The 16,065-nt window shown below is 45.2% G+C and overlaps 1 protein-coding gene across 1 annotated transcript in view; it reads right to left on the minus strand.

Moving 5' to 3' along the window:
• The window catches only part of COG5 (component of oligomeric golgi complex 5), a 127,248-nt gene that overhangs the window by 1,514 nt on the left and 109,669 nt on the right, over window positions 1–16,065 (minus strand). The window contains exons 15-21 of the mRNA XM_039354473.1: window positions 11,904–12,014; window positions 11,213–11,275; window positions 10,134–10,237; window positions 8,886–9,123; window positions 5,021–5,097; window positions 3,740–3,866; window positions 1,315–1,394 (exon numbers count right to left, since the gene is read on the minus strand). Of these exons, the coding sequence (XP_039210407.1) occupies window positions 1,315–1,394; window positions 3,740–3,866; window positions 5,021–5,097; window positions 8,886–9,123; window positions 10,134–10,237; window positions 11,213–11,275; window positions 11,904–12,014 (800 nt within the window). The remainder of the gene's footprint in view (window positions 1–1,314; window positions 1,395–3,739; window positions 3,867–5,020; window positions 5,098–8,885; window positions 9,124–10,133; window positions 10,238–11,212; window positions 11,276–11,903; window positions 12,015–16,065) is intronic.

Raw genomic sequence — 16,065 nt, forward strand, 5'->3', positions numbered from 1 at the left:
CTCTCTTTTCTCCCCTTTCCCTCTCTTTCTTCCCCCTCTCCTCTCCTCCCTCTCCTCTCCCTCTTTCCCTCTCGCCTCTTTCCCTCTCCTCTTTTCCTCTCCTCTCTCTTCTCCCCTTTCCCTCTCCTCTCTCCTCCGTCTCCTCTCCCTCTCTTTCCCTCTCCCTCTCTCCTCCCTCTCCTCTCCCTGTCCCTCTCTCCTCTCTTTCCCTCTCCCTCTTTCATCTTTCCCTCTTTCTTTCCCTCTCCTTCCTCTCTCTCTTTCTCTTTCCCTCTCTCCTCTCTCCCTCCCTCCCTCTTTCCTGTGTGTGTGTGTGTGTGTGTGTGTGTGTGAGAGAGAGAGAGAGAGAGAGAGAAAGAGAGAGACAATGTTCAGGTAGTCCTTGACTTACAACCACAATTGAGCCCAAGCTTTCCGTTGCTAAGAGCCATTTGTTAAGCGAGTTTTGTCCCACTTTATGACCTTTCCTGCCACAGTTGTGAAGCGAATCACTGCAGGGTTGCTAAGTTAGTAACACGGATGTTAAGTGAATCTGGCTTCCCCCCTTGGCTCTGCATTTTTTTGTGTGTGTAAGGCAACCCCTGAATCTGTGTAGGTCACACCGTGCAAACAGAAGCAGTGAAGCATTGTGTAATTATTCCAAAAGACGCTCGCCTTACAAAAACTGGCCCTCGTAGCTAAGGACTAAAACAGTTGTCTTTCAAACCTGGCTCCATTTCAGATGCGTGGATTTCAACTCCCAGGATTCCCCAGTGGAGAATTTTCTCCCGGTGGAGAATTCTGGGAGTTGCAAGTCCACACATCTTAAAAAGGTGCAGAATTCAAATACCAGGGTGTGAGAGCGAGCGATTTAACTTTTAAAAAGTTTTTTAAAAGGCCAAACAACATGAAGAACAAGACAAAAAGAGACAAAGGGGGAAGGAGGGAGAGGGAGAAAACGACAAAAAGCTCACAAGGGACATGCTAAGAAGCAGTTGTAATAAAGGTAAAAGGCACTAAAATCTGTGCTTCCGTTGACTGGCTCCAAATCGTTAAAGCAGTCTGCAGAAACAACGAACGAGCCGAGAACTTTTGTGAGAACTGGATCAACGCGGAGGTTGCATCGGAGCAATATTCCGACACATTTTTCCACCTTGCTTGCTAAGATGGAAAGAAGGAAGGCGTTCATGAGCCAGAGTGGTTTGGCTTTGGTTTATGAGTGTCAGCCATTCTGTACCCAGAACAGGCATGGAAGAGCAGTGGTGGTCAAAAACGAGACTGAAATATTCCTAAATTAATCTCCCCCCCCCAAAAAAATTAAAATATATGTCTGACCGTATTAAAATGAGTCGCTCTTTCTCTGCCGGATGGTCATCTAGCCACCGCGAGTAACGGGCAACGGTCCAGTCTGCTCTCTTTCAGGATCATAAATGAAAACAGGTGGTTATTGACACAAATAACTTGAGGGAGACGGGCAAATGATGATAGTAGCAAAAGGGTGAACTTGTTTTGAGACCGCTCGGCAGGGGATGCCAAAGAACACGACAGATTGCGATAGAACCGTTGCTAGCAGTGTTTCTCAATCTTGTGGAAGATGGGTGGACGTCAACTCTCAGAATGCTTGAAGACACTTGGACCTCAACCGTGCTGGCTGGGGTCTTCTGGGAGTTGAAGTCCACCCGTCTTCAAGTCGCCACCGTTGAGAAACTCTGATCTATTAATACAGTTGTTGTTGTTAGTTGCGAAGTCGTGCCTGACCCATCGCAACCCCATGGACAACGTTCCTCCAGGCCTTCCTGTCCTCTACCATCTTCTGGAGTCCATTGAAGCTCACGTCTACTGCTTCAGGGACTCCATCCAGCCAACTCCTTCTCTGTCGTCCCCTTCTTCTCTTGCCCTCCATCTTTCCCAGCATCAGGCTCTTCTCCAGGGAGTCCTTCCTTCTCATTAGGTGGCCAACATCCTTGAGTTTCAACTTCAGGATCTGGCCTTCTAAAGAGCAGTCGGGGTTGATCTCCTCCGGGACTGACCGGTTGGATCGCCTTGCAGTCCAAGGGACTCGCAGGCGTCTTCTCCAGCACCATAGTTCAAAGGCCTCCATTTTTTGGCGCTCGGCCTTTCTTATGGTCCAGCTTCCACAGCCATCCATTGCAACTGGGAAAACCATGGCCTGGACTATACAGAGCTGATTGTAAATGCAGCTTTAAATACAAACAAACTGTCTCAGTGAGATCTGCTTAGCATTCAGCAATTCTGAAATGATGGATAAATTAAGGGGCCAAAGCGATCAATCTCCCAAGAAATTTTGCTTGGAGATGAATCCAACTCTCCTTCGTTTGGCGATAGCTGGGAGAGATTGTAGAGAGGCTGGGAAAGGCACAGAAAGGAGAGCAGGGGTCAAGAGACAAGAAACCCACTGTAAAGGTAAGTCATAGATGGCAATTTAATTCAAGGTTGCAAGAAGGCCAAGCTGTTGTGTGTTTCAAGGCATTTAAAGAGGAACTTGCCTTCAAGGAGTTCACCAATCAGTGAGGCTGGGAAATTCCTCTCCCCGTTTCCCAGATTCTGTGTTTATCTCAGAGAGGCAATGAAAACACCTTAACTAAAACCTATTTTTTCCATGCTTCCTTAAATTTCTCTAGCTATCCTGGGCCGAGCCAAGAGCGTTGTTGACACTACAGATAGCTCTGGATAAAACTAGAATGCTCATTGTTGTTTTTTGTCCTTGCTCATAAAAATATTTTTATTATTATTATCTAACTACTTAACACGGAAGGGAACATAACGCAGAAATACATCCCTTAAGCCCTTAAGAGCAGAAGGGATATTATTAAAAGACCAGCTTCTTTGCTTAAAAACCTAATATTATGCCGTAATGCTTTTGCTAGCCTATAAGATGCCTCAGGGCATTCTGTGCTTTTTTTTTTTTTTTTTTTTGCTGCCACAGCCTAACACAATTCCCTCCGCAAACAGGGAATAAATGTTTCTTGAGGGCCTTCGTTCCATAGTCAGGATTTATACTCCTTTATTTCTGAACTGGAAGAACGCTGTTCATGGGGTCGCGATGGGTCGGACACGACTTCGCAATTAACAAAAACAATTTCTGAACTTGTGATTGTAATGATTTAAGAAAGTCTGCGATGAACATCCCAGCTCTCTGCTTAGAAATATGCTACTGTTGGAAATTGAAACAGACTGGAAAAGGCCCACAACCTTCTGCAGAGAGTCCTCGAACGTACAACCACAACTGACCCAAGATTTCTGTTGTTAAGTGAGACGTTTGTGAAGTGAGACGTTTGTGAAGTGAGTTTTGTCCCCTTCTGAAACCATTCTTGCCTCGGTCGTTAAGTCAAGCACTGCAGGTGAGAAGTTAGTAATTCGGTTGTTAAGTGAGTCTGGTCTTCCCACTGACTTGACTTGTCAGAAGGTCGCAAAAGGAGATCACGTGACCCTGGGACACGGCAACCGTCACAAATATGAGTCAGTCGCCAAGGGCCCGAATTTTGATCACCTGATCCTGGGGAGGCTGCAGGGGTCATAAGGGTGGAAAAGGGTCTCAAGTCCCTTTATTCAGTGCCGTTGCAACTACTGAACGGTCAGTAAATGAACGGTTGAGGTAGCAGGAACGTCTCATCTGTCGAAGGCAACCCGGTGTTGAGCACACAGGTGTCCTGGCTGGGGCCACTGGAGAGAAATGGGTCATCCCCCCCCCACATGTTGATGTCCGATTTGGTAGAAAAGGTTTACGTCGTCTCATTACCTGGAATGGGGACTTCAATTCGGGAGGCGCCCTCGTAAATAAGAACTGGATGATGGTACTGTATGGAATGATGTCTCCCACCGCGGGGCTGTTGGAAATATGCTCGCTGGTCTGGAAGAGCAGGGGTCTGTTGGAGGAGGAGGAGGAGGAGGCACGATGGAGGAGGAGCAGGCACGAGGAGATCAGGACGTTAAGACCAGGGGTCTTCAAACTTGGCCCTTGGATGACTTGTGGACTTCAACTCCCAGAATTCCTCAGCCAGCGTGCCTCCAAGGAAGGAAGGAAAGAAAGAAAGAAAGAAAGAAAGAAAGAAAGAAAGAAAGAAAGAAAGAAAGAAAGAAAAGAGAGGGCGAGAAAGAGCGAGAGAAAGAAAGAAAGAAAGAAAGAAAGAAAAGAGAGAGCGAGAAAGAGAGAGAAAGAAAGAAAGAAAGAAAGAAAGAAAGAAAGAAAGAAAAGAAAGAAAAGAGAGAGCGAGAAAGAGAGAGAGAGAGAGAGAGAGAGAGAGAGAGAGAGAGAAAGAAAGAAAGAAAGAAAGAAAGAAAGAAAGAAAGAAAGAAAGAAAGAAAGAAAGACCGGCTAACCATTTGACCGGGATGATAAAAGGACTATTGCTTTGGGTAGGAGGTTGGTCTAGAAGATCTCCAAGGTCCCTTCCAGACCTGAGGTAATGGGGATGTTCTAGAAAGTTCTACTGATCATCACGGGTTCCCAGAGTTTGAGTCTGCCCTTAATGGCACTTAACTAATAGCAAACACAGCATGCAACCGTTGCCAATTTGCTTGGGCGGCTTCATTACGCCTTTCTTTTGGATTTGGGCAGGTGATTGTTTGCAATAACAGCTTATTATTTTAATTAAGCCATCCTCTGCGCAGCCCTACGGTAAACACTCCGCTTCTAAAAGGGAGAAAAAGAAGAGAGAGAGAGAGAGAGAGAGAGAGAGAGAGAGAAGGGAGGAAGGAAGCTTTCATGTGTGACTACAACAGCTCATTATTGCAAGAAGCGAGATAAATAAAAAATAAAAAAATAAAAGCAAAACAATATAATTGAGCCAACAATTTGCACGGCAAATTTCACCGTGTTTTTAGTCACAGGGCTGAATCCAACCTGAAAGGGGTGTGTGTGTGTGTGTGGAAAATAAAAGGTAATTGGTTGTTAATTGGCATGTGATGCTGCCAGAGGATTTTAATTACAACTTGGCAAAGCGAGAAGCCGCTGATGGTTTTGTGTTAAATGAAAACAACTGAATCACAGCCTCAGCTCGGCTGAAGCATCATCGCTTACCTGAACGATCTTAAGAGTTTGTAGGACTTTCCCAGGTCAGAAACTCGTCTGCAAAGGGGCGCCACGGCTAACTCCATCTGGAAGAGGAATTGATTTGGTTTTAATCTGCTAATTCAGAGACCTAAAAAAAGATGAGCAGATTAGGGAAAGTGGCTTTGTCTGCTGAATCCCAGCCGTGATTTATAACGCAGATGCTCCTCGACGTACAAGCGTGACCGTCCAAAGTTGCCACAGGGCTGGAAAAAGGTGACTTCTGTCTGTTTCTCACCCTTGCAACCAACCGTGGCAGCGTCCCCCACGGTTCACGTGATCAAAATTCAGACCCTTGGCCACTGACTCGTATTTATGACGGTGGCAGCGTCCCGGTGTCGTGTGATCCCCGTTTTGCGAACTTCTGACCAGCAAAGTCGATGGGGGAAAACCAGAATCACTTAGCAACTGAGTTACTAACTTAACTGCAGTGATTCAAGAAATGGGGCCAGAAATGGCATACAATGGGGTCAAAACTCACTTAACAAGGGTCTCACTTAGGAACAGAAATGCTGTGCTCAATTGTGGTCGTACGTTGGGTGAGAGAAGGTGATTGGCTCAAAGTCACCCAGCTGGCTTTCATGGCTAAGGCGGGACTAGAACTCACTGTCTCCTGGTGATTGGCCCAAAGTCATCCGGCTGGCTTTCATAGCTAAGATGGGACTAGAATTCCCCATCTCCTGGTGATTGGCCCAAAGTTATCCAGCTGGCTTTCATGACTATGGCAGAACTAGAACTCCCCACCTCCTGACGACTGGCCCAAAGTCACCCAGCCGGCTTTCATGGCTAAAGCAGGACTAGAACTCACGGTCTCCTGGTGACTGGCCCAAAGTCACCCAGCTGGCTTTCATGGCTAAAGCAGGACTAGAACTCACGGCTTCACAGTTTCTAGGCCATTGAGAAGAACTGGTCTGCCACACAGGGAATCAGAGAGATACTACATTTTTCGTAGTATCCCAAATAAGAAGCGCATTTGCCCTCCGGCTTACAATCAATCGGATTCGTTATACCTGTTTTACTATAGGGTTACACTTTACGGAGAGTGCCACGCTAAGTATCTGACACCTCTTCTGCTGAAATTCCCAGGCCATTTGGAACAATTTTACACCTCGTTTCTGCCAGACAGAAATGAGTCTTATCACCCGTAGTGTGGCAAAACTGTGTACGGCGCCAAATTGGGTTTGACAATCTCTTAACATCGGCTTTTGTAGCAGCTGGCGACCGACAACGGAGCGTGATTTAGCTCTTACCTGTTGGCCTAACACGTTATGGAACAAACAATTCAACGGTTTTCTCATTTTATATCGCCATTTTTAAAAGCTTTTTTTTTAAAAAAAAGTAACGATCAAGTCTTCGTGTCGGCGTCGGCTCCCTTATTAACAAATAACTGAACAAATTTGGAGTTTAAAATTGTCCCCGTGCCCTAAGCCATTCTCCTATTAGGGCAGTGGTTCTCAACCTGTGGGTCGGGATCCGATTTGGGGTCGAACGACCATTTCACGGGGGTCGCCAAACAACGCAGTCCGCCATTTTTTCCCCCCTTTTCCTTAGCTGTGCTACTCCCTTTTATTCTATTGGTTTTTGAAAGCCAATAGAATAGACTCTCTTGAATACAGTCTAATTCTATTGGCTTTCAAAAGCCAATAGGAATTGTCCAGGCTGTCTCTGCCCTGCTGAGCCCGCCAAAAGTCCCATTCTGCAAACGGTGCTGCACCAGTTGAGTAGTCCTCGACTTACAACCGGTTGAGTAGTCCTCAACTTATGACCGGTTGGGGGTCGCGGCATTAAAAAGGTTGAGAACCACTGTATTAGGGGATCCTGCTCCCTTGCAAGAAATCATTTTGTGATAAAACACACAAAAAGTACATGCACCTCTGTTGTGGCTGGAATATCGCGTACGACAGCTGTAGTATTTGTATCAGAGTAGATACTAGAGCAGCTATCCGAGTAGAATAGATAGAGTAAGTAATAGATAAAGTACATTGAGCCCAAATTTGATTCCTTCTGAGAAGCAAAATCTGTGTGGAAGTTGAGGACTATCTGTATTTTTTTTTTTTAAAAAAAATAAACACCAGAGTTCTTTCATTGGCCCTAGCCAAAGAACTATTGTAAACTCAATCCCCAAACCTTTTTCATTACATTTTTCTACCCGCCCCCCAAGGAAAATAATTCATTCAATTCCCCAACTGTTAGCATTTTTACTGCTGTTAATATAAGAGGCAGGATGTCAGCCTAACAAATATTAAAAATCTGACAAATCTGGAATGTGCTTTCATTCCAGCCGACAGCGATGAAATGACTTTTTGTAGTCAAAAGAATGACAATATATTTTTCTCGGCTAAACTCGGATCCCTGGCCTGGAGAGTGTATTTTTGTGCTAGATAAAGGAGAGGGGAAAAAAAAATATCTTTTCTTTTCCTTCATCTGTTTCTGCCTTCATCGTGTTCACATTTCATTCTTTTGATCGTACAGAGCCACATGGCATTTAAAGGGCAAAATATTATTCCCCAACTAACACAACTTAAAATACTCCAAATTACTGCAACCTCAGTGCACTTGGTTTTTTGTTTTTTGTTTTGTTATTCAGCAACAAAGATCCTCATAATGAATAGGTCGTAAGGTGCATCTATTCCTAGATAATGCCTCGCGGTATATATAAATGTCAAGAAAATGTCATTTAAAATTATCTCATTGACCTCAGGAAATCTTTTTAGACCAGCCAATATATACCAAGGGTGAAAACTGTGCCAGCTATTTGGCATAAGTGATTGTTATTGCCTTTCAGTTTGAGCTTTCGACGTGCTTAAATACAATCACTTTGTTTTGTATTCTGGGGTTATAATTTGCTTCCTTCATGTGGTCTCAACAAGAGAACCCCAAATGCACAAATTTGTGTTTGTATATGTAGCTTCTACCAGAGACAAATTCCTTGTGGGTCTAATCACACTTGGCCAATTAAAGCTTCTCTATTTCTATTTTTTCTATTCCTATTCTGTTCCTTTCTATTCTATTCTATTCTGCATTCTATTCTATTCTGCATTCTATTCTATTCTATTCTATTCTGCAGTCTACTCTGCAGTCTATTCTATTCTATTCTGCATTCTATTCTATTCTGCACTCTATTCTATTCTATTCTGCATTCATTCTGCATTCTATTCTATTCTATTCTGCATTCTATTCTATTCTGCACTCTATTCTATTCTGTTCTGCATTCATTCTGCACTCTGTTCTATTCTGCATTCATTCTGCATTCTATTCTGTTCTGCATTCTATTTTATTCTGCACTCTATTGTATTCTATTCTGCATTCATTCTGCATTCTATTCTATTCTATTCTATTCTATAGCTATTCTATTCTATTCTATTGCTATTCTATAGCTATTCTATTCTATTCTATTCTATTCTTCATTTATTCTATTGTATTCTTCATTTATTGTATTCTTCATCTATTCTATTCTATTCTATTCTATTCTATTCTATTCTTCATTTATTCTATTCTATTCTATTCTATTCTTATTCTATTCTATTCTGCATTCTATTCTATTCTGCATATTTTATTCTGCACTCTATTGTATTCTATTCTGCATTCATTCTGCATTCTATTCTATTCTATTCTATTCTATTCTATTCTATAGCTATTCTATTCTATAGCTATTCTATTCTATTCTATTCTTCATTTATTCTATTGTATTCTTCATCTATCTATTCTATTCTATTCTATTCTATTCTATTCTATTCTATTCTATTCTATTCTATTCTATTCTATGGATCGTGTTTTGAACCCCGAGCACAGCAGGGAGCTGAGTGGAATTAGGGCTGAGGGTCCCCTCGTTTACCTGAGCGAAGTCGGCCGCCAGCCGCATTTTCCCTCCTTCACCGAGAGACCGGAGCAGGCTGGCGTTGCGGATAAAGACCTGGATGGCCCTCTGCGCGATGCCTTCAGTCCTCTCGTAGACAAAATCATAGCACTCGAAGTGCCTGAAATAATCGTTCATGACCCTGGAGATGAACCCCTGCAGCTCCTTCATGTACAGAGAGCAAGGCACGTCCGGCTTTCCCGAAGGAGGCAGGGACCTGACCGGCAAACGGGGGAGAAAAAAAAGAGAAAAAAAATCATGCATCTGGGATTTGTCCCAGCTGTTCTTCATCACTGTCCAACTCAGGCTCCCAACACAGCTGTGTCTCAGCCTGAGCGCGAGTAGAGGGGCCAGGCTCCTCGTCCGACTGTAAGTCTTGGAGATGCTCAGAGCCTTCCTCTGACTTTGATGTCACTCCAGGCCCCTCCTCCTCCTCCTCTGATTCCCCAGACTCAGCTGCTAGGTCCACTAGCTGGTGAGGAATCACAACACTAACTTTGAAGGGTTGCTAAATGAACGGTTGCAAATTGAGGACGACCTGTACATCCCAATGACATACAAGTAGCCCTCTAGTTATGACAACTGAGCCCCAAATTTATGTTGCTAAGCGAAACATTTGTTAAGCGAGCTTTGCCCCGCTTTACAACCTTTCTTGCCACAGTTGTTAAGCAAATCACAGGGTCAGCCAGTTTTAAATTTCTAGAGAGACAAGTAATCAGCATAGTTGGGTTCTGATATCTCAGGGTCTGCCCCAAAGAGGAGGGAGTCAAGCTATTCTCCAAAGCACCTGAAGGCAGGACAAGAAGCAATCGATGGAAACTGACCAAGGAGAGAAGCAACCTGGAACTAAGGAGGAATTTCCTGACAGTTGGACCAATTAACCAGTGGAACTACCTGCCTCCAGAAGTTGTGAATGCTCCAACACTGGAGGTTTTTAAGAAGAGAGTGGACAGTCATTTGCTCCTAATGATAGAGGGTCTCCTGCTTGAGCAGGGGGTTGGACTAGAAGACCTCCAAGGTCCCTTCCAATTCTGTTATTCTGTTAGTTATCCTACATGCATTTCCGCAACAACAATCACATTTATTGCCTTCAATAATAGACTGGAATACAGCTAGATTAATGGGGGTGGGGTTGGTGCGGTCACAAAGCCAGTAGACTCTCCATTTTGACAAGGTTTACTTCTTGTAGACCTATAAAAGACTATAGAGAAGCAGTGCCTCAGTTACCCCGAAAAGTCTTCCTGGTGAAGGGTCATGATAATAGCTTGTATGGAGTCGCCCACCGAGTCCAGCAAAGGTTGCACAGCATTGCCCATTAAATCGTGGATGGTCTGGAAGGCAGAACGGAGAATAAAACCCGGGTCAGAAGGAAACCGTGCACTTCACCAGTTTCAAGCTATCATTATAGTTAAACAAGGGTGAATCATAGGATACTAACTAAGCCACCACATAAATCATACTAGGATAGGAAATAAAGCAATATAAACTGTAAGATGCAAGCCCCAAAGTTATAGTCCTAAGAAGATAATGATAGGTAATAGGAAAGATGAGGCGAATAATAGTAATACAACTTTACTACGTAGTTTGACAGTGGTTAGTTAGGGTTTAGTGGTTAAGTAGAGTGACGGCCGGAGGAAAATAACTGTCCTCATGTCTAGTTCAAGGGTAGGCAACCTTGGTTCTTTTATGACTCGTGGATTTCAACTCCCAGAATTCCTGAGCCAGCACGGCTCACCTTGGAAACCTCTCCCTTTTCCCTCAGCGTGGCTGACTCAGGAATTCTGGGAGTTGAAGTCCATGAGTCATAAAAGAGCCAAGGTTGCCTACCCCTGGTCTAGTTGTTCTGGTGTGCAATGCCGCACAGTGTCGTCTTGATGGAAGAAGTTGAAACAGTTTATGTCCAGGATGCGAGGGGTCTGTAGATATTTATTTATGGCTTCTCCATCACTGGAAGTTTTCAAGAAGAGTCTGGACAGCTATTTGTCTGGGATGATATAAGGATTCACCTGAAGATGGGCTCTAGCATAAAGCCTCTGGTCCCGATGACCGACCCAGATTGGATCCTGCGATATAAAGACTGTTGCCTAGGGCAGGGGGTTGGACTAGAAGACCTCCAAGGTCCCTTCCAGGCCTGTGTAAGCTCAAAACAACACAAGATGGCCTCCTGATGTTGACCCGCGAGGCAGTTTGGACCAACAGAAAGGAAGCCTGCCGTGCGCGGCAAGATTTAAATCTTTTGAGGGTGAAGGTGTTCGACGCTATTGCAAATTTAAATCTTTCTCAACGGCTTTACAACACAGACCTACCTTCAAAGCCGCGTGCACGGTTTCCTCCGAAGCTGTTGGAAACCCACTTTGGTTGGAGATAACCTAAGACAGAGAGGTCGAAAGAGCGTTAAACTGTGTAGTGTGGCACATCTTTATTTTCCAAGTAACATTCCCCCCTCCCCTCGGAATGGCAGCGTTCCGACAGGGACCTGACAAGTGGTCAGTTCAGTTCAGGGGTTTGGAGCATTCTGGCTATGAAACCTTTCTGTCCTGGTTCCGACAGATGAAACTCTTCAAAGAACTTTGAGGCCTTGTTTACCTTAAAGAATCTTTATTGGAATAGCATAACATCGGCACTAACACAGTCAAAGCCAAAAACTGAGTTCCCCTCCCCTGAGCACATAGTATCAAAGCACAATTCCCTCCCCCCAGTTAACAGTCATAAAATCACATTCCCCAATTAGCTTGAAATGCAGGCTTCCCCTCCAGTTCTCCAGCCCGCCAATTCTTTATCATCTCTTATTTCAATAACCTTAGTTCTCACACTAGGTTCAGTATTGTTATGTCTAGCTAAACTCTCATGCACATTCCTCCTCCCAGCATCATCTAACTCTAAGAGTAAACAAAAGCAAAAGAAGAAAATGGTTGCATTTTATCTGTTGTCAGTGCAAAAAACATCCAATGTTAGCAGCGTTGACACTTCCGCTTCGTCAATCTCCTTACAACTTACTTTTAGAACGGACTGGTGCAACTTATAGAGCGAGTTCACAACGGCCACGTTCCGTCTCTGCCCTTCGGTTAAGGGGCCAATCACCTGGCTGGCTTCTCCCTGCGTCGACAGCTGCAGGGAGCAAATGAACAAAACCAATTTATTTCCCGGGAAGTAACTGTTCCAGATTCCTTGACTTACGACCACAATGGGACTCAACTGTGGTCGTAAGCCGAGGACTGCACGTAGCTCTTCTGGGCTTTCTTTTTAGTGGGGGCCACCAACAAAATTTAGGCAGATGGTTATGGACATCCTGACATGTCCTGCAGAATGAATTTGGAGAGGTATATGGACGGAGCGTCGTTGAACAATATAAAACATGAAAATTGTTCCTTGTTAGTCCATCAACCTAGCCTTACTGGAGACCTAGATGAAATACAGGTAGTCCTCGACTTACGACGACAGCTGAGCCCAGAATTTACGTTGCTAAGTGAGACGGTCGCTAAGGGAGTTTTGCCCCCATTTTATGAGCTTTCTTGCCACAGCGGTTAAGTCAAGTGCTGCCTTTGTTAAGTTAGTAACACAGTTGTTAAGTGAATCCATCTTTCCCTGTCGACTTTGCTTGTCGTAAGGTCGCAAAAGGGAATCGCGTGACCCCCCCCCCCAGGGACATGGCAACCGTCATAAATACGAACCAGTTGCCAAGTGGCTGAATTTTGACCATGGGGATGCCGTAAATGGTTGTTAAGTTGAAAAAAGGTCACGGGTCCCTTTTTCTCAACCCCGTTGCCACTCTAAACAAACCATCGTAAGTCGAGGACTACCATTTTGCTTCCAAAATGTCATGAAAAGGGGGAAAGGAGAACATTAGGTAATGCAATTTTGAATTCCCAGCCCCCCCCCCCAGGAAAAAAAAAATCTCCTGACATCAAAGAAAGCAGCTTTTGCAGGGCCGTCTTCAAAATGTTTCTAACTTCATTTATTCTGACAAGGAAGAATTCCCGCGTGCCGAGCCCGTGTCGATTTAGGTAAACAAAGTCACCTGCTGAACAGTAAAAGCTAATGGCTGTTTTTCCAATAGGTCGATGCGTCGGAAGGCATTCGGTTTTACGAGCTCTTTCTTTGACATTAACAGCAAACTAGCAACGAATAAGACAGTGGTTCTCAACCCTTTTTAATGCTGCGACCCCCACCCGGTCGTAAGTCGAGGACTACTCAACCGGTCGTAAGTAGAGGACTACTCAACTGGTGCAGCACCGTTGGCAGAATGGGACTTTTGGCGGGCTCAGCAGGGCAGAGACAGTCTGGACAATTCCTATTGGCTTTTGAAAACCAATAGAATTGGACTCTATTCAAGAGAGTCTATTCCATTGGCTTTCCAAAGCCAATAGAATAAAAGGGAGTAGCACAGCTAAGGAAAAGGGGAAAAAAATATGGCGGACTGCGTTGTTTGGCGACCCCCGTGAAATGGTCGTTCGACCCCAAATGGCGTCCCGACCCACAGGTTGAGAACCACTGGAATAAGAGAATCTCTGTTGAGGGCCTCCCAATTCTAATCAACAGCTGGACCCCAAAACTATGCCTCATGCGTTTTAACACTTGGGGTGCGACTGGAATAGGAACGGCCCTTGCACACTTAAAAATGGGCTCAAACCTTCCTAACACGGAGGAGAGTGTGAATCGGTGTCAAGTAATATCCATCAAGGCAACGCCTAAAAGCATCCTTAATAAATAAATAAAACATGATTTCATCTTTCCCAAATATAGACCTGGCGGATACCTCAGAATAACAGAAAAAACAGGATAACGGAATTGGAAAGGGACCTCGGAGGTCTTCTAGTCCAACCCCCTGGCTCAGGCAGGAAAGCCTATACCATTTCGGACAAATGGCTGCCCAATCTCTTCTTAAAAACCTCCAGTGTTGGAGCATTCGAAACTTCTGGAGGCAGGTGGTTCCACTGGTTAATTGTTCTCACTGTTTAAGAAATGTCTCCTTAGTTCTAGGTTGCGTCTCTCCTTCATTAGTTTCCATCCATTTGTCTGTGGAGATGCTCTGTCATCCAGGTCAAGGTTGTCCCAAAGGTGCTTTTTTTAGGAGGCAACTAGACTTTCTTGTTTCTTTGAAGACGTTTCGCTTCTCATCCCAGAAGCTTCTTCAGCTCTGACTGGATGGCGGGGAATGGAAGGATTTATACTCCTTGCAGACGTCTGGTCATTTGCATTCTTTTAGAGCAGTGGTTCTCAACCTGTGGGTCGGGACCCCATTTGGGGTGGAACGACCATTTCACGGGGGTCGCCAAACAACGCAGTCCGCCATTTTTTCCCCCTTTTCCTTAGCTTGAATAGAGTCTAATTCTATTGGCTTTCAAAAGCCAATAGGAATTGTCCAGGCTGTCTCTGCCCTGCCGAGCCCGCCAAAAGCCCCATTCTGCAAACGGTGCTGCACCAGTTGAGTAGTCCTCGACTTACGACCGGTTGAGTAGTCCCCGACTTACGACTGGTTGGGGGTCGCAGCATTAAAAAGGTTGAGAACCACTGTTTTAGAGAGTTGTTGAGGCCATTTGCAGATTTACTGTATCTGTGTCTTCGCGCTCACCTGAGTTCCACACCTATTTGCACCACTCAGGGGCCGTATTCATTTTTTAAATATCTGTATTACTTTACACTTTCTCTTAAGTTTTGAAAATGAGTTTTGTCCAGATAAAAACTAAGAAGCTGGTGAAAAAACAGAGCTTCCTTTGAACTGCCAAAAGGTTATGTGGGACAGTTAGAATTGCATGCTTAATGGGAAGAAGGATCTGTTTTTCTGTTATACATGTTCTGCAGCAATTCTTCTTGCGGTTCAGTTGCTAAATCCTGTCCGACGTTTCGTGACCCCCACGGACCACAGCATGCCAGCCCCCCCCCACTGTCCTCCACCATCTCCCGGGGGTTTGCCCAAATTTACGTTCCTTGTGTTGATGACCCTCTCTCACCATCTTCTCCTATGCCGTCCCCTTCTCCTTTTACCTTCCATCTTTCCCCGTCATCAGGGTCTTCTCCAAGGAGTCTTCTCATTAGGTGGCTAAGCTAATTTTTCTGGGTTTTCAGGAGCACTGAATGGGGCTAGAGCAGCGGTTCTCCACCTGTGGGTCGGGATCCCATTTGGGGTCGAACGACCATTTCACGGGGGTCGCCAAACAACGCAGTCCGCCATTTTCCCCCCCTTTTCCTTAGCTGTGCTACTCCCTTTTATTCTATTGGCTTTGGAAAGCCAATAGAACAGACTCTCTTGAATAGAGTCTAATTCTATTGGCTTTCAAAAGCCAATAGGAATTGTCCAGGCTGCCTCTGCCCTGCTGAGCCCGCCAAAAGTCCCATTCTGCAAACGGTGCTGCAAGTTGTCTGCAGCAAAGGCGAGCTGTCTGGAAGTTTCCACCCCTCCCTGTTGAGCAACTACTAAAAATGTAAGGAAAAGAGGGCCAGGGGTGGGAGGTGGGAGGCCGGCGGATGCAGGGAGGGTTGCTGGCGCGGGTGGGGCCCGGCGGGTGCCTTACCTCCCTTGGGCTGGGCCAGCTGGTGACCCAGCTGGTGGTCGGCCTGCGCCGTCTCTGCCGCTTGCCAGCTACGCCTCGGCCGGCGCAGGGGGCGGCACCACGCATGCGCGGTGCTCCTGGGCAGGGAAAGTCGACTTACGACTGGTTGGGTAATCCTCGACTTATGACCAGTTGGGGGTCGCGGCATTAAAAAGGTTGAGAACCACTGGGCTAGAGCAACAGAATGGGTTGGGCCAAGACCAGAATATTTTTCAATCAAATGAAATTTAAAACTGAGCTGTTCTTTTTTGTCCCCCTTCGGTCATATGAAAGATGACAAGTTGACCTTGGTAGGGCACAGCCAATACTTTTTTAAAAAAAAATGAAGAGAAGGACGAGGGGGGACATGATAGCAGTGTTCCAGTATCTCAGGGGCTGTCCCAAAGCAGAGGGAGTCAAGCTATTCTCCAAAGCCCCTGAAGGCAGGACAAGAAGCAACGGATGGAAACTAACCAAGGAGAGAAGCAACCTAGAACTATGGAGAAACTTCCTGACAGTGAGAACAATTAACCAGTGGAACAACCTGCCTCCAGAAGCTATAAATGCTCCAACACTGGAAGTTTTTAAGAAGAGACTGGACAGCCATTTGTCCGAAATGGTGTAGGGTT

This window comes from Crotalus tigris, unplaced genomic scaffold (genome assembly GCF_016545835.1).
Source record: "Crotalus tigris isolate CLP2741 ecotype Arizona unplaced genomic scaffold, ASM1654583v1 scf7180000018553.2237530, whole genome shotgun sequence".
Taxonomy (NCBI): Eukaryota; Metazoa; Chordata; class Lepidosauria; order Squamata; family Viperidae; genus Crotalus; species Crotalus tigris.